The sequence below is a fragment of the Ranitomeya imitator genome, chromosome 5, assembly GCF_032444005.1.
Source record: "Ranitomeya imitator isolate aRanImi1 chromosome 5, aRanImi1.pri, whole genome shotgun sequence".
In the NCBI taxonomy this organism is placed as follows: Eukaryota; Metazoa; Chordata; class Amphibia; order Anura; family Dendrobatidae; genus Ranitomeya; species Ranitomeya imitator.
The window spans coordinates 20,782,298-20,807,545 of NC_091286.1; the positions used below are offsets into that span (position 1 = coordinate 20,782,298).

General features: G+C 40.3%; 1 protein-coding gene across 1 annotated transcript in view; it reads right to left on the reverse strand.

The window, feature by feature from the left end:
* Positions 1-329: 329 nt before the first annotated feature.
* The window catches only part of LOC138681119 (calpain-1 catalytic subunit-like), a 30,397-nt gene continuing 5,478 nt past the window's right edge, over positions 330-25,248 (reverse strand). Inside the window, exons 3-17 of the mRNA XM_069768377.1 lie at positions 22,172-22,241; positions 21,630-21,748; positions 19,228-19,361; positions 18,580-18,754; positions 18,351-18,383; positions 18,050-18,091; positions 14,723-14,797; positions 14,293-14,334; positions 13,406-13,480; positions 11,906-11,991; positions 10,494-10,568; positions 8,340-8,500; positions 7,688-7,839; positions 3,701-3,905; positions 330-1,200 (exon numbers count right to left, since the gene is read on the reverse strand). Coding sequence (XP_069624478.1) covers positions 1,151-1,200; positions 3,701-3,905; positions 7,688-7,839; positions 8,340-8,500; positions 10,494-10,568; positions 11,906-11,991; positions 13,406-13,480; positions 14,293-14,334; positions 14,723-14,797; positions 18,050-18,091; positions 18,351-18,383; positions 18,580-18,754; positions 19,228-19,361; positions 21,630-21,748; positions 22,172-22,241 — 1,494 coding nt within the window. The 3' untranslated portion in view covers positions 330-1,150. The remainder of the gene's footprint in view (positions 1,201-3,700; positions 3,906-7,687; positions 7,840-8,339; positions 8,501-10,493; positions 10,569-11,905; positions 11,992-13,405; positions 13,481-14,292; positions 14,335-14,722; positions 14,798-18,049; positions 18,092-18,350; positions 18,384-18,579; positions 18,755-19,227; positions 19,362-21,629; positions 21,749-22,171; positions 22,242-25,248) is intronic.

Consider the following 25,248-nt stretch of genomic DNA (forward strand, 5'->3'; position numbering starts at 1 on the left):
ATAATACTGCCCCATATGTGCAGGAATATAACTACTATAATACTGCCCCTATATACAAGAATATAACTACTATAATACTGCCCCATGTATATGAATATAACTACTATAATACTGCCCCTGTGTATAAGAATATAACTACTATAATACTGCCTCCTATGTACAAGAATATAACTACTATAATACTGCTCCTATGTGCAAAAATATAACTACTATAATACTTCTCCCTATGTACAAGAATATAACTACTATAATACTGCTCCTATATATAAGAATATACCTATTTTAATAGTACTCCTAAACTGTGGGCCATAGTGATCAAACTCACAAACAAGCTTTCGAACAACAATCTGTTTATTAAAATCAATACAAAAATAGACAGTATAATAACACGGCACAAAAGTGTGAAAAGCATAGAAAATAATTTAAAGCTACCACTCAATGGTGCTTGGAAGTAAAGTATAAGCCCAATACAAAACTGAATGTGGGCAACTAATAAATATCATAATAAAATACATCTGTTTGTTAGTATAGTTTGTTAGTAGCTAGTATAAATAGAAAAAGGCAAGATATAAAAATGAGTCACATGATAGACACAAACATCATTGGAGGGGAGAACATGATCATGATGGCTTGGTAATAAATTAAACAGTGCAGGACAATGATGTGACCACTGTATTGTATTTCTTTGTTGTATCTTAAGTAAGGCAAAGTCTTTTCGGTGAAACGCCCCCAAAATATATTGGAGTTGACATGTTTTGTTGCCTGTTTGCCCTTCTTGAGCTGGTGGATTCTTCACTCTTCACTTATCTGAAGGTTTAAGAACATAAGTGGAAACATTTATGTGCATGGAGTCCAATATCGGAGCTTTCCGGGGCACTAATAGTCGCACAGGTCCATGGTGGCGGCAGAAAAACTGGACATCCATGACAGAAGGGTTTCAAAATACATGTCAATTTCTACAAGCCGATTTCATAGTGTTCAAAACTTGAAACTTCAAAAATAGGATAATTTTGTCAATTTTATGATCAAATGGATCAAAATTACATCTTTTTTTTTTATTTCCTGAAAACTGAGTGGTTCAGTATTACGAAATATTCAGGATTCTTGCACCTAGTTGAACCCAAGTTTTGCTCATCCATTCCTCATACATTCAGTGTCCATTAGGATTATACATTAATTCTACTTCATTAATTGCAGCCCCTGTAAAAAAAAACAAAAAAAGTGGAATTGTATTTAAATTAATTATAGAAGTTCATTATTTTTAAGGGGTTGTTGGTAATAAAGAAACACTAAGGGTGGTTTCACATTTGCGTTTTTTTTTTGCGTTTTTGCGGCAAAAAACACAAAAAAAGCATGCGTTTTTTCCCTATATTTAACATTAAAAACGCATGCGTTTTTTGTATGCGTTTTGACGCGTTTTTGCAACACATGCGCTTTTTTCTGCATGCGTTGTGTTGCAACATGTAGTATTTTTAGCGGCGTTTTTTTGCGGCAAAAAAATGCATTGCTGTCTATGTAAACGCATGCGTTTTTAACCACATGCGTTTGCATGCGTTAAAAACGCATGCGTTTAAAAAAAAACAACATAAAAACACACTGATAAACCACCCAACACCATAAAATTGATAAAGGGATCCTACCTCTAACCCTAACCCTACCCCTAACCCTACCCCTAACCCTAATCCCTTTAAGGGTAGGGGTAGGGTTAGGGGTAGGGTTAGGATTACTTTAGGGTTACGGTTACCCCTAACCCTAGCTCTTTCTGTTTATAGTGGGTTTTTTACTTTATTTTGATGATTGGCAGCTGTCACACATTTATCTGCATGCGTTTAAAAAACGCAAACGCATGAAAAAACGCATGTAAACGCGTCAAAACGCCGCGTTTTTTCACCACATGCAAAAACGCATGCGTCAAAAAAACGCAGCGTTTGCACGCGTTTACATGCGTTTTTTCACCATGCTTTTTTTTTTTAAAAACGCATGCGTTTTGAAATGCAAGTGTGAAACCAGCCTAAAATATGTAATATAATATATATACAATTTACTAAATAAATTGCTATTTATTTCATGATTAAAATGAATTGTCCAACTTCTAGGAAAAATTCCAAGATGGAAGGTTCCGTTATAAAACAATAAAATGAGGTGAAATGATCTTCTTTATAGATGATGGGCTCAGCATGATATCCCATTTTTTGATTACCTGATCGCCAGGGCCCTTGATTGGCTGCAGCGGTCAGGTAACTAGGATGGAAAATCGTGGGTTATCTGATTGCTGCAGCCGATCACTAGTCTCAGTGGTCAGATGACCTAAGAAGCTTCCTTTACTGCACAAACCACTGGAGCTGCCGGGGTTAGAATAGGCATGTGAGCATCGTTTTCACTTCTAACCTCAAAACAAACACTGGAAATACTGATTGTTTTGTGTATTTTGAGGAAAAGTTTGATGTTTACATTAATTTATAGAATTACTTTATTGTTTGTTTTTTAAAATTTTTCTTCAATCATTGCAAAGTAAATGTTTGTCATATACTTTCTTACCTTATTTTGCATTCTTCTTTCCCAAAACACAGTGCTGCAATATTGTTTCATTGCTCAGTTGATGTTTCTTTAGAAGCTGCTTTTAACTGCTGCTGATCCAAGATTTGTCCACTGCTTTCAAGCAGTCTATATACAAGACTTTCCCCATCTGAGCCTGTCTGCTTCCCACCCCTGTATTTAGATGAGATTTCCAGTATGAATCTTTGCTGAGCAGCAGTTAAAAATGCTTCTAAAGGAGCACAAATTGGATTCTGCAACAGCTCTGCAACATTAGTTTGGGAGAGAATAAAGCAAATTAGGTAAATTATGTTACAAAAATGTATGACTTCCCAATGCCTAAGGAAGAATTAAATTAAAAAAAAAGTTGACTTTCTCTTTACAGTCGCTTTATACCGTAATCTGGTAATTACTATAATATTATATGTCACATAAACCTACCCTATTTAATGTAAAGGGAGTTTGTAAGGTATCTGTGTTGCAGGGGGTCATAATTATGTCAGGTACTTGTAATACTAGTGTGATCTGTACATCCTGGCTGGTGTAATGATATTTTGTATATCACCGGATTCAAATAGCAGCACTTAATTTTTATTGTTGTCAATGTTATTTATCTAATTAGTGAAGATTTATTCTGGTTTATGCCCATATTAATGTTTTAATGGTAATAGTGAGTAATGACTCTGTGACATATTGTTTCCATATGGGCTTTTCTCACGTCTAACACAGATCACATATGCAAGGATTGCAACCACCACTAGGGGGAGCTCACATCGATCTCAATAAAACATTTGTATGCAGTATGACTCCCCCTAGTGGTGGCTTGAGTCAGTCATCATTTTTATTACAAACGAATTTGGAGCTTTTGTCAGAAAGAGTGGATCTTTTACTACTAGAAAATAATATAATACAAAATAAATCAATACCGAAATTTCAACAAATGGATTAATGTTTTAAAGCATTGCTGTCATTTTTCATAAGAGCAAAAATGGGACTTTAACCAAGTTAAGCTGTCATTTACATATAATCTAATATGCACCTAGTTAATCACCTATTTAGATCTTATTTTGGTCTCCTGATCTAAAATACATGCGATTTGGTTTCATTTTACTAGAACTAATAATGACCATAGAACCCTGTGCTGAAGAAGCGTGGAGTTACTTACTCTGTGCAGTCTTCACTCTTTTCAGGAAAACTCTAAAGAGGAATTGAGATTCGTGCTCCTTCTGAGCAGTATACAGTATGATGCCGTACCGCCCCGCCGGCAGGTTGTAAGCTTCAGTGATATTGTACTTCCTGCAAGGCTTAATTCTGGATATGTTCTCTGGAGTCAAGAGGGAATCTGGGATTTTATCTTGAGAGCCTGGAAACTGTGAAATGCAAGGACAACCAGAGTCATTATCTATATAATATTTATTAATATTAAAAATAATAATAAAAATAATAAAAATAGGAATAGAATGTGGAAAATAATAATTGTAATACGTACAATTGTAACGAACCTATCCATTACAGTAAATGGCTGCCCACTCTCCCCAGTCCCACAAGCTTGCTGCCTCGGGGTAATCCTTGACGCTGATCTCTCCTTCAAACCACATATCGAAGCCCTTTCCACTTCCTGCCGACTTCAACTCAAAAATATTTCACGAATTCGTTCATTCCTCAACCAAGAATCTGCAAAAACCCTAGTCCATGCCCTCATCATCTCTCGCCTTGACTACTGCAACCTCCTGCTCTGTGGCCTCCCCTCGAACACTCTCGCACCCCTCCAATCTATTCTAAACTCTGCTGCCCGACTAATCCACCTGCCCCCCCCGCTATTCCCCGGCCTCTCCCCTCTGTCAATCCCTTCACTGGCTCCCCATTACCCAGAGACTCCAGTACAAAACCCTAACCATGACGTACAAAGCCATCCACAACCTGTCTCCTCCATACATCTGCGACCTCGTCTCCCGGTACTTACCTACATGCAACCTCCGATCCTCACAAGATCTCCTACTCTACTCCCCTCTTATCTCCTCTTCCCACAATCGCATACAAGATTTCTCTCGCGTATCACCCCTACTCTGGAACCCTCTACCACAACACATCAGACTCTCGCCTACCATCGAAACCTTCAAAAAGAGCCTGAAAACCCACCTCTTCCGACAAGCCTACAACCTGCAGTAACCACCGATCGACCAAACCGCTGCACGACCATCTCTACCCTCACCTACTGTATTCTCACCCATCCCTTGTAGATTGTGAGCCCTCGCGGGCAGGGTCCTCTCTCCTCCTGTACCAGTTATGACTTGTATTGTTTAAGATTATTGTACTTGTTTTTATTATGTATACCCATCCTCACATGCAAAAGCGCCATGGAATAAATGGTGCTATAACAATAAATAATAATAATAGTTATACAATCCCAATTCAAAAAAGTTGGGATCATATAAAATGTAACGAAAACAAGATGCAATAATTCTGAAATCTCTTATCTCCATATTTTATTCACCAAAGAACAGATCAGATGTTGAACGCTGAACATTTTTCATTTCCCTTGAATAAATGAACTCATTTAGAAGCTATTGGCAGCGACACATCTCAAGAACGTTGGGACAGGGTTGGAAAAGTAAGTGGTAATAATGAAAAAGAGTTGGAGGGTCAATTTTCAAATAAGTCACATGACTGTATAAAAAAAGTGTGAGAGAGGCAGAGTCTCCCAGAAGCAAAGATGGTCAGAGGTCACCAATGTGTGAACAACTGAATCTATCAATTGTGGAGCAATTTCAAGAAAATGTTCCTCAACGTAAAAAAAATTGCAAAGACTTTGAATACCCACTATTTACATGATATAATATCTTTAAACAATTCTGGAGAAATCCATGTGCCCAAGGGTCAAGGCCAACAGTCAATACAGATGATCTTCGGGCCCTCAGGCTGCACTGCATTAATAGCAGCCATGATTGGTCATGCAAATCACTGCATGGGATGAGGAATACTTCCAGAATTTATTGTCTGTGAACACATTTGTGGTGTAATCCACAATTGCAAGGGAAAGCACAATCATGCAAAGAAGAAGCCAAATATCGGCGAAATCCAGAAATGCTGCCATCTTCTCTAGGCCAAAGCTAATTTATGATGAACTAAAGCAATAAAAATAATAATAATAATTTTATTTATATAGCACCAACATATTCCGCAGCACTTTACAAATTATAAAGGGGACTTGTACAGACAATAGACATTACAGCATAACAGAAATCACAGTTCAAAATAGATACCAGGAGGAATGAGGGCCCTGCTCGCAAGCTTACAAACTATGAGGAAAAGGGGAGACACGAGAGGTGGAGGGTAACAATTGCTATAGTTATTCGGACCGGCCATAGTGTAAGGCTCGGGTGTTCATGTAATGCTACATGAACCAGTTCACTGCCTAAGTATGTAGCAGTACAGAAACAGAGGGCTATTAACTGCATAAAGTGTATGAGAACATGATCCGAGGAACCTGATTATGGTTCAAGTTTTTTTGGTTTTTTTTTAATGGGCCACATAGGGATAGTTAGGTTAATGTGTTGAGGCGGTAGGCCAATCTGAACAAATGTGTTTTTAGGGAACACTTAAAACTGTGAGGATTGGGGATTAATCGTATTAACCTAGGTAGTGCATTCCAAAGAATCGGCGCAATACGTGTAAAGTCTTGGAGACGGGAGTGGGAGGTTCTGATTATTGAGGATGCTAACCTGAGGTCATTAGCGGAGCGGAGGGCATGGGTAGGGTGGTAGACTGAGACCAGAGAGGAGTGGTGCTGAGCCATGGAGTGCTTTGTGGATGAGGGTAGTAGTTTTGTACTGGATTCTGGAGTGGATGGGTAGCCAGTGTAATGACTGGCACAAGGTAGAGGCATCGGTGTAACGGTTGGTGAGGAATATGATCTTGGCTGCAGCATTCAGCACAGATTGAAGCGGGGAGAGTTTGGTAAGAGGGAGACCGATTAGTAGAGAGTTACAATAGTCCAGACGAGAATGAATAAGTGAAACAGTAAGAGTTTTTGCAGAGTCAAAGTAAGAAAAGGGCGAATTCTAGAAATGTTTTTGAGATGCAGATAAGAAGAGCTAGCCAGTGATCGGATGTGGGGGGTGAATGAAAGCTCGGAATCAAGTATGACCCCAAGGCAGCGGGCATGTTGCTTTGGAGTAAAGTAAAATGGAAAACTTTCCTGTGGTGAGATGAATCAAAATGTGAAAATGTTTATGGAAACTACAGACTGTGTGACCTGTGGACTAAGGTGGAGAGGGGACCATCCAGCTTGTTATCAGCGCACAGTTCTACATCTCTGATGGTTGAGGCTGCATTAGGGCCAATGGCAGAGGTCGCAAACACATGAAAGGCGCCATCTATGCTGTACATTATATAGAGGCGTTAGAACAATATCTGTTCCTTCCAGACAACGGCTATTTCAATGAAGATCTTGTATATTTTAGCCAGACAATGCTACACACACTGCAACCATCAAAGCAGCATGGAAATGCAGAAGTGTTGGTGAAAAATTAATCGCCTGCAGTCTTCGCCTTTCAAAAGTGGAAAACATTTAGCGCATTAAGAAACAAAAAATCCAGCAAAAACCAAAACAATGGAGCAGTGAGAATCCAACATCAGGCAGAATGGGACAATGTTCCTTCTCCAAAACTCCAGAAAAAGTCTATTCACTTTCTAATAGGCTGGTGTAAAAAGAAGGTCCGGGCACAACTTGTCTGAGTTGTGTCACTGCCATCAAATTGGTTCCTAGAACAGTGAATTTTCATTGATAAAGCATTTTAAAGATGCAGTACAATGGGCTGTTCACAGAATATCACTTCCTCCATCTGATTTGCAGGAGTTGCGATCAACTTTCTTTTTTCCATTGGGCCAATATTACTGCAGAACGATTTCAACTCCTTGTAGAATCTTTCCCAAGAAGAATTGCAAATGGTGTCTGCATCTCAGCAAGCTACTAGTTGGGGTACATAGTGCACCTCAGGGCTCTAAAGAAATCCAAAGTGAACCGAGGTCTATTGGAGAAAGGTCCAACTGATGTTAATGTTATTTGTCCCAAGAGAGGGTGACCAGTCCTTTTACATGATAGTACCACATTAACAGTTTGATATTTAAGAGCAGTGAGCAATCAGCCTACCTTAAACAGCACGAAGCCGATCGGCAACCAGTCGCCATATTTGTGGCGGTTTCTGCTGGCTTGCATGAGAGATACAACCACGTTTACTCCGCTCTTGACTACATTAGATGCGGTCACCCTTATACTGTACAGAGGATTTTTGTTGAAGAAATCTAAAGTGAAAGTGATGAAATTATATATTTATATATACAGAAGTATGAAACAAATAATATAAAAAGTTGCAGCAAAGACAATGAAGAGATTGTAAAATGTAAGAAAAAGGTCCTGTACAAAAAAAACAGGACCTGTGTCTGGTTCTGCTGCCAGAAATAGTGAAATAATAATGTAATTTCTTAAAAGGGCAGTCTCCTCAAAACATTCTTTGGAAATTTGCTCTATAATGGCATATGAATGTTATGAAGGACCTTCATGCTTCAGGACCCTACTCCATGAGTCAAAATATTCTGGCAAATTCAATTCATCCTTTTATTACTTTCACAGTCATTCATCTGAATTATCACCATATAGCACTAGTTGGCTGTTTGCCGGGGGCGCCCGGAATGGGACCTGAATCATTCATTTTGTTGTCCCACCGGTCACATTCTATAAGGGGTTATCTCTAAAATAGTATAGTGTTCCCACTGTAGAGGTCCCCAAATCTGGTCAGAATTACCTTTATCCATTTTATCCCAGGAAATGTTCTCTTTTGTCCATTGGCTTCGGAACATGTTTTTGTACCATTTCTTGTGTTGATCTCTCCAATCAAAAAAATCAGGAACTTGATTGCAGAAAATGAGTTTGGAAAATTTATTAATGAAATCCTCCCAGCATATCCTAAAAAAGATAAAAACTATAGTGAACATGTAATTAGTTATCAAACAACTGTGGAATTTCTGCATGTATCACGCAGGTACTGAAAAAGATGTAAAAAATGAATGTAAAGTCACTATATGGAAGAAGAAACGTGGAAACGCGCGTTGGGGTGGGAGACTCTTTTGGCTTTCTACTAAGGGAAATAAATGTATATGCACCTTCCTTTTCTTCTGGGTTCCTTATGCTTCTAATCTAGGTTTCAACTCAGTTTATATGCACAGAGGCACTTTTTTGATTACTTGAGAGTGACTGTACATTCATTGTTTACATCTTTTTCAGTACCTGCCTGATACATACCTATATATTGCCCTCGCCTATTGTATCCTCATTCATCCCTTGTAGATTGTCAGCCCTCGCGGGCATGGTCCTCTCTCCTCCTGTCTTAGTCGTGACTTGTATTGTTTAAGATTACTGTACTTGTTTTTATTATGTACACCCCTCCTTACATGTAAAGCGCCATGGAATAGGTGGCATTTCAAAAACCTGACCTGCACATCCAAACATAGACTCAGTGTGAACAGGTGCTGAACCTAGAGTCGCCAACTCGTATATAGTTAAGTAAATAAGGCAGCACACTGCAGCGCTAGAACATACAAACTTGAAAAACGAAATTTGAACTGCATTACTGCACTAGAAATATGAAAAATGAGAACTTTTAGCGCATAAAAGCACAGAGAGAGAGAATTTTAGTCTAGTAAGAGGTTTTCACATGTACCCATTCAGATGGAGACGTTTATTCTCAGCGAGGTTCACACTGAGTCTATGTTTGGATGTGCAGGTCAGGTTTTTGAAATGTATTCTCTAGCCTTCTGATCGTGCACTCCGCCTCCTAGCTTCAGGTGTTTTAATTACAGCAGGTCCAATACCCCTCCACAGAGAGAGAGAATTTTAGTCTAGTAAGAGGTTTTCACATGTACCCATTCAGATGGAGACGTTTATTCTCAGCGAGGTAAGGCAAGTTTAGGACCTGGTATAAGAGAGATGCCGTAACGGGGCTACCAGGTACACATAAAATTGGCCATTTTTATGCGCTAAAAGCTCTCATTTTTCATATTTCTAGTGCAGTAATGCAGTTCAAATTTCGTTTTTCAAGTTTGTATGTTCTAGCGCTGCAGTGTGCTGCCTTATTTACTTAACTATATACGAGTTGGCGACTCTAGGTTCAGCACCTGTTCACACTGAGTCTATGTTTGGATGTGCAGGTCAGGTTTTTGAAATGTATTCTCTAGCCTTCTGATCGTGCACTCCGCCTCCTAGCTTCAGGTGTTTTAGTTACAGCAGGTCCAATACCCCTCCACAGAGAGAGAGAATTTTAGTCTAGTAAGAGGTTTTCACATGTACCCATTCCGATGGAGACGTTTATTCTCAGCGAGGTAAGGCAAGTTTAGGACCTGGTATAAGAGAGATGCCGTAACGGGGCTACCAGGTACACATAAAATTGGCCATTTTTATGCGCTAAAAGCTCTTATTTTTCATATTTCTAGTGCAGTAATGCAGTTCAAATTTCGTTTTTCAAGTTTGTATGTTCTAGCGCTGCAGTGTGCTGCCTTATTTACTTAACTAAATGGAATAGATGGCGCTATAATAATAAAGAAATAATAATAATAATATAGCACTAAAGCACTTTACTTATATGAAATATTAATTATTTATTAACATACTTTAAAGGGTATATATATAGGCGTTTTTTTCAGTGTATACTTTATAGTAGCTGCTATCATCTAGCAAAGCCTACAAGTATGTTATACTCGTATGGAGCCATTTGCATGTAGCCGAACAGTGGGCTCCCAGAGTCAATGTTACCGGTGGGCCCGTAGCACCCCAGTCTGACACTGCTCTAATTATTCACTTTCCAACCATAGAGGTAACAAGTGAATACATTGATTGGAAACTGATTCCTTCTGCTCAATGAATGCAATAATTACATCAGTCCTAAAATAACAATTAATCTCACCAGAACTCCCCATCATCATCGATTCTCTGCAGTCTCAGTCTGTCCTTCTCTCTCACTTCCTTCCATAACGGGCACCTAAATGCAGTGAGACTTAACATTATTTTGTTGTTTTTTAAGGCTAAGTCCTTACCATGAGTGTTTGGTGAGTTTCATGTTGCAGATTTTCTGCACCTACTAGGAAAATTCAATTACTTACATTTTATTTTTATTGCCTTGTTGACGCTGCATGTTTTCTCTCTTTTTGGTGTCATATTTTAAGCTGGGCTGCTTTGTTTTTTATACTTTCTGGTACTTGGATTTGACCAGACTTTATTCATACAGACATGTGCAGATTACATGATTTTTTTACCTGCATATTTTCTGCATTTAACACAATTCCATGAATAAAATCCACACAGGAAACTTCACATTTCCACTAGAGAAATTGACATGTTGGGGAATTAAAAAAACGAAACGAATGTTTACGCAGCATAAAAAAAGAAGCACAGTGGGCAGGAGAGCTCTATAAATCCCGTCCACTTTGCTGGAATTGTAGGATGCTGCGCTTTTTGTGTAGTGAAAATTAACAGTGTCAAACACATCTCATTGTGAGAACGTAACCTAAGGCTGTGCGCACACCACGTCTTTAAAATCAGGCGAACCCGATAAGTTTTTCAAGCAGAAGATGCTTCAGGAAACTGGAAATTTTTTAACTGAAGAATCTTTTTTTAATTTTTTTTTGTTCTTTCTTAATAATTTTAGTCACTGGCGATTTTTTTTTATAGCGTTTTTACATTTTTTTAATGTCTTTTTTACTGCTATTTTCTGGTTGTTGTTTTTTTTCACTCCATAGAATAATGAAGAAACCGCCAGCAGTTTTTTAAGTAAAAATAATAGCACTACACAAAAAAATGTTCAAGATTTTCCACTGACTGGTATCGTAAAGTACTGAGCGTCTTCTGAGCGGTAAACACCAGAAGAATGGACAGGTCGCTTCTTTTAACCGCTTGGCCTTTTTAGCGACCTGAAAGGTTAAAAGAAGTTCTAAAGTCGGAACTTTTGCACATTTGAGTCATTCTTACAAAGAATTGCTTATGTTCATTCTTTTTGAACGTTTTTCAAGCGGTTGCCACCTATAAAAAGACATTGTGTGCACAGGGAACAAAAGTTCCGAAAAATCCACATACCCATCAACTGTATGAAATGTTATATATGGAGCTTTGTACAGCAAAAATTCACAATTTGTACCAAAGAACTGGATTAAAAACAAATATTATTTCTATAGACACTATTTTCGGTGTAGAAGTTTGTCAGTTACGTGAGTTGTACTATGTCTGACAATTTGACAAATTTGGAGCATTTTACACACGATTTGAGAACCTCTTAAGACACCATTGATAGTTCACGAATTCTCCATAAATTGTCCATTTTACCTGTTGTTCCAGTCCCCCTTCCATTCTCCAGATCCCCACGGATTCCATAATCGAATGAGTCTGACAACTTTATTCCTAAAAAGAACCTGAGACAAAACTTGAACATTACTTTATTACCGGCATTTTTGCTCATCTGGATGAATTTCTAAATTCTAAATTGAATCAGGAGGACAAAAAAATAAGGTGGTTTTGATTTTGGTTTATTAACGATGCCCCAGCCACACGAGGGCAATTTAATTTGGTGAAAAGGGTTGGACCCCACATTAGACTTTGATGATTTCTGTATTAATATTGTAGTCCCAGAAAACCCATTTAATTCCACTTTAGTTCTGCAGAATGAAACTTTTAGTATAGCAATCAGCCCTATAAAAATGTCAGCCCGCATTTCAGCTCCACAAGGGTAGTTCTGTGCCAAGAAAAGGGAAACATTTTTTTTTAGCTGGATTTCCTAATTTACGTTCAATTATGAAATTGCAGCCTATTCAACAAGACCCCTGTGAGATCATTAAAGTCCTTGAGGTGTCAGTAAAATACCTATAGTAATGGTTCCACCCCTCAGGGTGTCTTTGATGCAGTTACTGACAGCTCAGCCATTCAATGTGGTACAGGGGCGTGTTGAAGGAAGCTGTCAGTAGTTTGATGGACAGCATGGCCATCCAATCTGGTACAGGGGCGTGCTGAGCTGTCAGTCTGTTGATTGATAGATCGACTATCCAATCTGTGACTGGGAGGTGTCGGATGACTCCAGGTGTTCACTGTCCCAGGTGATTGCCAGGCTACTTAACTGAGCTGTTCTCCCAGATCTCTGCTAGATGTACATTCAGCTTATGAGGTTTGTTCTCCTGTGCCTTGTGTTCTGTATGCTTGACTTGTTGACTGACCTTGGACTTCATTCTGACCATCCGCCTGTTTAACCCCTTCAGCTCTGATCCGTTATCCTCCCGGCACTCTGATCTCGGAACGTTACCTGACCACGCATTTGTCTCTTCCTTCTGTTTATGATGTACCCTCCTGGCTTCTGACCTTGGACTCCTTGACCCCGCTGACTCACGGCTTGGCCGTGAGAAGTGACTAGCGTCACACTTATGGCATTAGTAAACTCTTGTCGTGTCACTATACTCCTTGAGGGTTCCGTAAAACTTGAATTAGTAAAATTCTTATTGGGTTGGTAAAGCCCTTTGGAAATCTGTAAAGCCTTGTCAAAAAATCCCATGTGGGATGGTTCCTTCAGTCCTGCTATTAGTTTCCTAGAAAAGATCAGTCTTATTTATTCTTCAGGATTTTTGAAAACTATAAGATTTTTTTTTCTCCCCAATAGCGGGGTTTAGCGTAACGAGACAGAGGGAGGCTTCTTACATTGTCAACACTGATTGACTTTTTGCCTGTGCTGTGGGAGGGGGGTATTAATATGAGCCAGCCTGCTTGCTGATGGTTTCAATGTACCAAATGTTTGGTCTTACACTGAACACTATTATTTATTACCACATCATCATTATTTACCTCTGCACAGTCGGTTATAGTATAGGCATGACGCTCCACGAGGCCGTTCTCCTGGAGGACATTTTCTCTGAGTTTCTGGTGGGAACAGACAGGAGAGTCACACATTGGGAAAGCTTTGTTCATGTTGTAAATTTCATCCCTATTTCTACTCAAGAAGTGAACTTCACCATCACCAGGCAAATCTAGCCACATGCCAGGGCAGGGCCCATTGTCACCATTCTTATTAGAGAGTGCAGTAGGTGGTGGGATCACTGTGGCTCTGTTGCTCCGAGAGTCCAAAAACATTGAAATAAAAGGAACAGTAGAGGGCTAACTTTATAGGGTGCAGAAATAGCATTAAGGGGACCCAAATGCCCCTCTGTCACATAAGACTGGATTAAGAACGGTGTGGGCCCTCTTACAGGTTTTGTTCTTTATTTTAACCATTTCTGCTATTCATGACGGCTACATTTTTCTTCATTTCATACATTTATTAATATGACCAACAAACTTTTTTCCTTATTTAGTTATTGTAATAAATCTTTCTCCTTTTCTCTAAAATGCATAGGTATAGAGAAAAGAAGAATATCAGACAGACGATCATGTGGAGTTACACAGTGCCGCTGGGAGACTTACGGAGACTTTTAATAGAAAGTGGACATTTTGCATACCGTGCGCTAGGAATATCACATGATAAGGAAATGACTTTAGTTTATCATTTTTGTATATTAATTCTATTTAGAAACCTGTCTATTTTAATCACTGATGTAATAAAAAGGGGTGAAATTTGGTGATCGATGACCATTAAGTTCTCAAGAAAACACGGAGAGTTGTTATTGGTCATTCCCGTATATATGGTATGTAATGTGTACGTGGAGTGACAGCCGATGATGCACAATGTTACTTACATCCATCTGCGAGCGTCTCCTCCGGTTATTCACATAAATTCTCTAAAAAACATGATGCATTTATTGAATTAATATGTCCAGTGATGACGTGATTGATCGCAAGGCGGTGTGTGCCGGGGGCGGTGTAATAATAGGAGGGAAATGGGAGGCAAGTAGGAGATCACAGGGTAAAGCGACATAGTGGGAGGACCCCAATTCTGAGCAGCACAGAGTGTTATGGCTGAGATGTGTTATGGTGGAGGATTTTTATCTAGTGTATCATGATGGGGGTCTGCTGGTTGGAAACTTTGTATTAAGATTATATTATGTCATTTGTACCGATATATATGACATTATCTTGTATATCATTGGGTCCAGGTTCATGTGTGGACCGCCGCTGTCCCCCCCCCCCCCACGAATACAGTGCCATCATCACATCCACATCACTTACCTGTCTGCTCTCTGTGACATTATTTGTATGGAAGTCCTCAGTGACGACGTCTAAGTGTCGCCGTCTTGGACAATTCTGGGAGGGACACAGACAGCAATGATTTAACTTGAGCAATTTGAGGCAAATATTTAGAGTGTATAAACTTTTACCCTTCATTTTTGTATTGCAATAATGCAAAAAAAGAATTAAAAAACTCAAACAGTTATGAAAATTATTGAACCACATGTTAGGGTTGGCGGAACGCACTGAATATATTTATTAGATGAGACATCTTCGTTCGCAACCCGGGATCCACCGTGCAGGAAAGAACCTGCTGCTAAGCAAGGCAGCGAAACAAATTAGTACAAACGGACTCTGTTACTTCACAGAGCCCGTAGTAAAGAGAACGCTGTGCCCTGTTTAGCTCACAGGGGACACTGCTACTGTGTAGAGCCGACAGTGGTCATGCAGTCCAACCAACAAGCAGCTCCTCTCCGGTGCAGCCGGAATTCTAATGGCTATTAGCCAGCCCTAAATTCAGACATAAACTCCTCGCCAGAGGTGCCAGCATTCTAGGGGCTTATTTCAGCCGGGTCCCTGACTGCATACACAAAACTCCTCGCCGGAGGTGCCAGCATTCTAGGGGCTTATTTCAGCCGAGTCCCTGACTGCATACACAAAACTCCTCGCCGGAGGTGCCAGCATTCTAGGGGCTTATTTCAGCCGGGTCCCTGACCACACACACGACCACACTGGCGCTGAGCTCATACATATTTGATACTAGCGCATGGCCGTGCAGTAATGATAACCTTTTATAGCTGTAGCACCTACAGGACCTTCCCAGAAGGACCAATGGAAGGCTGCCACAGAACTTGATCAGGTAAAGGACCTTCCTGGAGGACCAATGGAAGTTGCTGCGGTACCTGATCATGTGACCCTTGATCTCCACTGAGAGATCTTACCCTAGGCATGCTCAGTGTGTGCAAAGCAAGACTTAGTCCCAGAAAAGCCTGCTCGCCGCAGACCAGTGCAGGGTACAATAGTAGAGCCTGGAGAGGCAGCAGTAACCCTTTGCACAGTATCAGATTCAGTGATACGCTGGGACCGATGACTCTGCTGAGCAGGCTCCACTGCGGCCGATGCAGAATGGGAGACCGCAGCAGACATGGTTCGAGATTCCCCCTGTGCAGCGGCGGGAACTCGACTCCTAACACCACATTATTTTTTTCCTGGTGAACCAACAATTTTCACAGTGAAACAAAGTTTATGAGGTTCTGCTTGTTCAGAGGATTCGCTCATTTACCTGATCTCTTTTATTGGGTATGTTTGTTTTTATCTGTTTAGCGTCCAGTGTGAATGTGCGCTTACACGCTGCATCAACTTTTATTCCAGTTCATCTCGTTAGCTTTTCTGTTTCAGTCTGTTTGCATTCAGTGCATATAAAGGTGTGGACTGCCTTTTTGTTTTTTGAGCTGGACATTATATTCAAGTAGTTCCCCTTGGCTGCGTGTCCACTAGCCGGGTTTCAGTCGTTCTCTGCCCTTATCCACACGCATGTCACTTGACAAAGGGTAAGGTTTTAATATTAGAAGTTCGGACCATCTCGAATAGGGTCACCGTGGCGTGGTGGGATGGCATTTTGTATTTTTTTAATCAAAATTAACTAAGCACCCCATATTATTTTCATGCGCTATTGCTGTTTATTTGTTTACTGCAGGGTATTTGCTTATTATGTTTTTATCGGTTTTGTGGCCAGTGTGTTTACATGCTGCATGCACACCAACTTATATTCCAGTTTATCTCTTTAGATTTTCTATCGGGTATTTTGTGTCTAGTATAATAGAGTATGGAGGAATTTATGCATAACCCTCACTCTGTGCATGTTAGTATTGTTTTTAGTGTGTTTTTAGGGATAAGCTAGGGATATTTATGGAAAGTCTTCGTGGAGCACCAATTCTTTTTACAGATAAGGTTTAGATAAGGATACCCTTGTAGGGTTTCTGCAGGGATGTCAATAGAAATAAATGTAAAGAGATTTTTTCTATATTCCCGTTACTCCTTTCAATTCTTGATGAACACCCATTTTGTATGTTCCTCTAATTATCAAGAGATCTTTAGCTAGTAGATAATTGTTTATAGCATATGCGTGGCTTAATTCCTTACCTATGAAATTAATCTTTCAACATTTTTCTGTGTTATAATTATCAACTTATAATAATTAACTTATAATTTAGACCCGTGACTTATTATCCTTTTGAGTTATGGATATTTGTTTTTGCATACAGCATCGTATATGTGGAGCTTGCTCTGACATTTCTTCTATCTTATACCCTGAATTCATAGTTATTTGAGGGTAGTCTCTGGTATACTTCACACCCCTGATAAAAAAAACAAACAGGTTTTTGTCATAAAAAAAATCATGCCAGGAAGAATTTCAGAACTTTTTCCAACTTTCATGTCCTCAATAATCTGTACAAATCCATTGAGAAACAAACTTGTTGGGTGGAAAATTAATAATAAAGAAGTAAAATAATGTGATTGCACAAATATGCTTACCCTTAGGCTAATACTTTGATGCAGTCCCCCATAAAGTTCTGGCAGTATTCAGCATTTTTTGATTGGCGTCTATCAGCACAGCACAATGCTGCCTCTGCCATGCCTCACTATGGGTATGGTGTTCATTTTGTGAAGCACGGTGTTGCCTTTATGCCAAACATATCTTTTGGAATTACAACTAAAAACTTCCGCTTTGGTCTCATCAGAAATAATACGTTTCCCACATGATTTTTTGGCAGACTTTTTGTAGGTTTTGGTATAACATAGCCAGGCTTCGATGTTTTTTCTTCGTTAGAAAAGGCTTCTGTCTTGTCATCCTAACCCACAGGCCAGACATATGAGCAATACAGGAGATTGTAGTAACATGCAGAACGCAACCAGGACTTGCTAGAAATTCCTGCAGTTTTTTTAATGTTGCTGCTGGCCTCTTAGCAACCTACTGGATCAATTTACTTTTTGAACTTTCATCAATTTTGAGGGACATCCAGTTCTAGGTAATGTCACTGTTGTGCCAAATTTAAGCCACCTTTTGATGTTGTCTTCATAGTGCTCCATGATAGATCTAATACCTTTTTTGGTTCCTTTCTCATGACTGATATTTTTCAACATTGACATCCCTTTGCTGTGTTGTCAGCTGTTTACATGGCCTTTGATGTAAAATGTAACTAAGAAAACGTCAAGAAAATCCTCCTAGAACAGCAAAACTTTCTGCGGGGTTATTCAGAATTGCTGTAAATCACAGCTGCCGGGCACTGACTACTAAGTAACCTGAAGGGTTTTTTTTTTACTTACATTATCCATGCTATTGATCCTCCACCTTCGTGCGTGGAACTTCTGTAAGATACAGATTTACATAATTAGTAAGGTTGAAATAACATCAAAACGAAATTTAAAAAAATAAGGAAAGAATCAAATGACAAGCTAAGGGATTCTCTGTTTTGGATAAATTAAACTTGAAATATATCAAAATATTCTGGCCACGGTGTGTCCTTTTGCCGAGATCCAGAGTGGTTTAATTTCCCTGCAGTGCATCATAGGAGAACTGAAGTATTACATGGGATACAATTATATGGAATGAGCCGATGGATCTTACCGGTCTTAAATTTTGATTCTTGCTTGTGAGATCCTACAAATCAGAAGACATTAAATATATTAAAAATGAACAATGAAGAAAAAATAGCTTGGAAAACTTTTTCTTAACTGGAAAAATACAAGGAACGTGTAGAAAATTCAGCAAAAATAAACTCTACATATCCTTATTGTGATCCCCACAAGCTCAGCATGTCATCTCTCTCTTTACAGCCAAACCTTGTTTCCATTACCTGCTTGTCGCTGATACAAGCCAACATTGTGTCTTGACTAGCCAACCAAATCATGTTCCAATAATTTTTGGCATTGGTGCTCTTCAGATCAAGTGTCATAGTCAGTCCACCGGTCAGGTTAGTAAAGGCCCCTGATGGGTCTCCCCAGTGTAAATTTTCATATGATCCCAGAAATCTAAAAAAAAATATCAATTAATAAAATGTTATACTTTTTCTTTTTCTTTACCTTTTTAATATTGGCTGAATCTTTTCATATCCTTACTAAGCTCTTCTCATCTAGAAGTATTCTGAGTATGATGCCTGATGATGGCACATGGAGTTCCTACCGGTCTGTAATATGGATTTCTACGTTGCACTGTACATGTTGACCTTACATGGGTCCAAGTCATTAAAATGGATTCCCCAGGAGCATCAATCAAAAAAACCTAATTACAATCCTCAATAAAAAAAAATTGAGATCAATATTTAAATTCTAAGTAATTTATTCATGGACTCGTAGAGAATCAAAAACTCAGTAGTTCTTAGAGAAGCCCCTGAGAAACCTCAGTTGGCCCAAGATACCCTCAAGTGACCTCACATCAAGGTAGCGATGCAATTCATTCTTAAATGACCTTCAATCCTCAAGTTAATGAGGAGATGGATAATTACTTTGCATATGCTTTCTCCAGAAGGCAAGGCCAGAATTCATTTTCGCAGGATGGCTGCACAGTCAAATACTTTCCATCTAGGAATGGCAGCCTGTCATCTATCACAATATCCATCCACTCTCCGAGGTGCCAAAGCTGAAAGACAAAAAAAGGAGATCAAGTTTTCATGAACCTTCTGGATGTCTAAACAATGTCTGAAAAGTGGTCATGATATTTAGTAGTAAAAAAACAGTAAAAACTATAACTGTTTTTATTATTTTAAGGAATATTGGGTGACAGCCTCCATTATCAGTAATGTAACCCCCATATAGTACATGAATGAAAGACTTCCGATGTTTCTGTCATTGACATACTAGACCTGGTTGACAACTAAAGAGGCAGCTGTAATTGTGACTGTGTTGGTTGCCTTACAGATATTTTGGTTCACTTTCAGCCATCCCTATATCTCATTTCTATACATGTGAATTTTCACTCTATAATTGTGCTGAAAGGGCAGGAGCTACATGATGTGGATCTGGAGAAGAGAGAAGATGCTCACGCTCCCCTCTCACAGCAGGAAGTCTAAGGCTAAGTATATGCAGCTGCATCCCCCTCCTCACTCCTCCATCTCTTCTCCTCCGTAACTTTAGTTAATCTAATTTTTGTAACTGAAAAGTTTTCTGAATATTTAAAGGAAAAGTTAGAAGAATCGCATACTGCAAGTCTAAAGTTAGTAAACTAATTTCAGCATCTAAAATATTTAACCCCTTTAATGACCTACATTTTCGTCATAGGACACCGAGAAGCTGAGCACGGTTCATATACAGCAGATGTCGGCTGTGTTATACAGCCAGCATCGGTCTCTAACATCAGCTGACTCTGATCATGTCTGACAGCGACATTTAGATAGGGTGTTCACGGTAACCCGGTGGGCAGTGAGTGTACCATCTTAACCTTCCTGTGAAGCTCAGCCAGAGGCTCGGCTTCACAGTAGAGCCACAACTACACTATACACTGCAATATTAGCAAATGAACAATCACCGGTTTAAAGTCCCCTAAAAGAGGTAAAGATTAAAAAAATAAAAGATGAAAAATATATAAAAGTTTAACAGTTAATAGTAAATTTTAACCTTAAAGTTTAATATTTTTCAAGCCTCCTTTTCTCCATAAAAAAATAAAGAACTTGAAAAAAAGAAATAAGTAAAAAACATATATTTGATATATTTGTGTCTGAAAAAAACTCATCTATCAAATTTGATAAACTGTATATTAAACACCGGAAAAAAAAAATTTGAGAGGCTGAATGAACGTTTTTTATTCACCACACTTCCCTAGAAAGAAATACCATAAAATGCTATCAAAATGCCAGCCTAAAGTGGTATCAATAAAAATGCCAATTCCATCAACTAAAGAAATAAAAAAGTTACAAGGTCTCAAAAAATGGCGACACTGTTTATTTTAGCACAAAAATAGGAATAATCCATCGTAATAGTGAAGTCCCAGGAAGGTATTAAAAATTAACATTTATTCCAACATTTAAAATCTCCATAAAGGTTAGAAAAATTCAGACATGGAGGGAAAAACAGAAAAGAAACCTATATGTTTCGGCGTTGAACCTCACTCATTGTCGAAACATGTAGGTTCTTTTTTTTCTTTGTTTCCCTCTGTTTCGGAATTTTTCTAACCTTTATGGAGATTTTAAATGTTGAAATAAATGTTAAGTTTTACTACCGTCCTGGGACTTTACCGTTACCCTGGATTGTTCCTTTTCTTGTACTATTAATCTCCATAGCGGCTTTTGTCAAGCCATTACTCGTTCGAGGAGTCCCAAGCTCCGGATAAAGGTTATCCAAATTGGTGAGCTGACTTTTTCTTACCCTTTTTAATCCCTTACACTTTTTTTTATATCATTCACAAGGTTGTGATTCTTTTTTTAACCACTAAATTATAAAGAAACCTTATATGTTTGGTATCGCAATAATTGTAATGACCCCAACAATCATATTGCTATGTAATTTTTTCTGCAGAATAAACTATCTGCAGGATGGATGTCACGATGTAGATCTGTGGGTCCCACCTCATGGACTGTCACTTATCACCGGAATGAGGGTCCTAAATCCCTTGTACATTGCTGCTCCATTCAATGTCTATGAATCTGATGGCGATACTCAAGTATAGCGCTCGGTAATCAATCATAGACATCCACTGGCTGAGGTGGATGCCCACTTTGACCAGTGATTGACAGAATCAGCAATTCAGGAATGAAAATTTGACTAGTAAGAGGAGATGAGTGCACAATGGGTAGGCAATCATGTGGGATCTATGGGAGACCAATTAGGATGACTTTTGTTAATCTGTCTTAATCTTTTTATAATTAATTTGTATCCCCTGGAAAGGTAAGAAATACAATCTTTAAGATCTTACTCTAAAATGGAAGATTCCGGCATAACATTTCCCGAATCCTTGATTATGAGGAATGATTTTTTCCAGTAGTCTGGGTTTCATGGTAATAGATCCAATAGCAGACAGTACCCAGCAGTTACCTGTGCAATAGAGGGTTAATAATTTAGTTATTCATCCTGCTCAGACCCAGTTGAGTGACTGGGATACATAGCTATGAAGCCAACAGTGAGGGTTGGGCCTGAGCTTTGGGGATTCTCCAGTGAATTTAGACTCTGGCAAAATAATGCGTTCCAAATGCAAATGTGAACAAAGCTAAACATTTTAAAACTAACAATCAACTTTACCTACCAATCAACTTTATCTACCACCCAACATCCCAAAAACACTTCCATCTTCACTTTTGTTTAAGGTCACACTGTCCCGAAGCTGGGGCGGGAGAAACATGTGTACACAATTCTGGGTTGTAGAAGGACGCCAACAACCCATCCTGTCCTGGCCAAAGAATTTAGATAAAGGGCCTGGATTGCAAAAAAAAAATGTTTGCATTGAGAAAGCAGTCTTACCGAGTCTCCTTTGTACAATGTCAGAGAGATTGAACCCATCCACGGTGAAGCATGGCTCCTTACATATGTCCTGTATCAAAGTACAAAAATTAGAACTCTTCAAAAGAATGACTTCCGCAGAGCACCATGTTTTTATATTGAGCTACATGATAAAATTCTGCCTGTAAACCGACCATACATTGATTACAATAATCCTTAGGATAGGTCATTAACATCTGATTGGTTGGGGTGCGACACGCGGCGCTCCCGCCGATCAGCTGTTCTCTGTGTCGGCGGATGGATATGACCAGTTACGGAGCTGCACAGCTACATCTACTGTACAGAGGCAGCAGCGGAGTGCTGCATATACGCCCCCTATTGATCAATGTTAAAGAAGTGGACTACCTCTTTAAGCTTTAGAGAACCTTTTGACAAAAGTTTCAAAACTCCATAAACTACATAAAGAGAGCTTTATACTCTATATACAATACATTGATCTTCCTGTATGGATCTTGGGTTACTGTAACAACCCTGCTGGCATCACTGCATGGCCTCCCATCCCCCACCTGCATTACACTCAAACTCACTTACTTCTCTGGGCCTTGTTGTGACTTCTCTCTGCTGCCAGCTCCATGCTGTGTGCCTCATGTCTGCTGTTTGCTCTGGGCATGCTCTGTCTGTGTGCATAGGGGGGTGGCGCCGGCAACTCCTGTGTCTTATTGGGTCTGTGTGCACCTTGCTAAGGTGTCCCCGGCCAATTGCCATGAGGCTTCCTGTATTTAAGAGATCGTCACACATTGGTGGAGGCCTGTGCAATTTATTCCCTCAGTCAGTTCTTAGCTGCTGAAGTGCCAGGTCCTGTCTCTGTTACTCTTATGTCCGCCACCCAGGGGGGCGTTGTACCCTGGTCTGTGTCCTTGTGTAGCCACCCAGTGGGGCTTCGTACCCTGGCCTATGTCCGCCACCCAGAGTTGCGTTGTACCCTGGCTTGTGTCCATGTCTCTGTGTCTCGTCCTGTTCCTGACTTTGTCTTAGCCTAGTCCGGTTCCTGTGTCTGTTTATATCCCTGCCTTGGTTTCCTTTCCCTGCTGTGCATACTCTGTGTCTTGCTTTGCTCTGCTTTTGGCTCTGCTCTCTGCGACCTTGCTTTGCTCCTTGCTCTGCATTCTGTGACCTTGCTCTGCTCTCTGTGGTTTTGCTCTGGGCTCTGCACTCTGTGTCTTGCTCTGCACTCTGACTTTGCTCTGCTCTCAGCTCTGCACTCTGTGGCTTTGCTCTCAGATCTGCACTCTGTGGCTTTGCTCTCAGATCTGCACTCTGTGGCTCTGCTCTCAGCTCTGCACTCTGTGGCTTTGCTCTCAGCTCTGCACTCTGTGGCCCTGCTCTCAGCTCTGCACTCTGTGGCTTTGCTCTCAGCTCTGCTCTCTGTAGCTTTGCACTGCACTCTGACCTTGCCAGGCATAAATAGCCGAGCAGAAAAGACAATCAGCGGAAGCAGCTGAAGACAGCTAAATCCAAGGAGCAGCCATACCACTTGAAACCACAAGAGGGAGCCCAAGAACGGAATTCACAACATCAACCCCTTCTTTGAAGCAGGGGATCCCATCATCACGGACTGAGGCCTTCCTGGCGGCCTTCTGTAAAGTCTTCAATGTGCCTGCGTCTGAGTCTCCTGAAAAGTCTTCCCCTCCTATCTCACAGAGACGGCCCAGACGAAAGAAACCTGTGGGTAAACCGTCACTTCCGTCCATGACCGTCCAAGACTCACCTGTTCCACAACCTGCCGAAGCAGCCACCCAAGCAAGATCCAAGAGGTCTAATAAGAGGGGGCTGGCAAATCTCCAGCCTGAATCTTGTGCTGAGGATGAAATACGGTATCCCTGTGGTTGTAAAGGACATTCAGATGGTCTGTGTCCTGTGAAACCTGTACTCCAGAACCCTGGGTCAGTAGGAGAGGCTGCCCCTGGCGAGAGTACTTCCTCTCCATCAAAGTTAATGACTGTTTCTCTGCCTTCTGGGAGCTTTGGTGTGTTTAAGCTGCCTGTCATACGGAGTCGGTGTATAGTCTCCGTTCTACAGCTACAGAACCCGGTGTGGGCGTTGTCTGATAATGGCCGAGCCCTGCTAAAGAGCAGTCTAGTCCTGCAAGGACAAATACAGCTCCAAGTTGGAGCCTTATACACGAAGAAGTTTGTTTTCCATATGCTGTCTGTTAACCCATGGGTCATTCTCAGCCAAGGACTCTACCACCCGCTCTGGTCAAGAGTTCCAGTAAAGTGCTTTGTTTGAACTTACCCAGTCATGAGAAGTGTCTGGTTCCCATGCGTCAAAGACACTCAGCAGTGTCATCTTCTTCAGCTGGCCTTCTAGTCGTCGAGTCAAGGTGTGCTGACGTCACCGAAGATGGGGAAACGGTGACGATGTCTCCACACATCTCCAACGACTATATCTCTAATCCGTTCCTAGGAACATCCCTGCCGCTTGGACGATTTCTTCTGGATAACGCGCACAAGATGGTTCCTATGTGGATACCTTCAGCGTCCTTGTGGCCAGCTGGTGAAGATTTCAGAAGTTTGTTCACCTCAATTTTTCTCTGACCCGGTGGAGGTGTTGTTCTCCACACTCATCTCTAATGACTTTTCCTGTGTTCAGTATCCGAGAACGTCTCTGCTACCTGTCGGGCAAAAGTCGAACCCCGTGGGAGGGTTTCCAGTTTCCAAGTGTCCGGCTGGTGAAGATTTCAAAACAGAAGTTGTTCACCTCAATTTTTCTCTGACCTGGTGGAGGTGTTGTTCTCCACACCCATCACCAATGACTTTTCTTGTGTTCCGTACCTAAGAACATCTCTGCTACCTGTCGGGCAAGAGTTGAACCCTATGAGAAGGTTTCCAGTTTCCATGTGTCCGGCTGGTGAAGATGTTAAGACGGCAGCATTCAAGTCCCTGTTACCTATGTACCTTCAGGAGGTGGTCCAGCTCATTGTGGAAGCTAACGCTGTTGAGCACCAAGAGACTTTGTTTTCTGAGATTCCTGGTGACCCTCCTGCCTTATTCTACCCTGAAGATATCATGTTGGCCTGGTCTGTGTGTGGACCTATT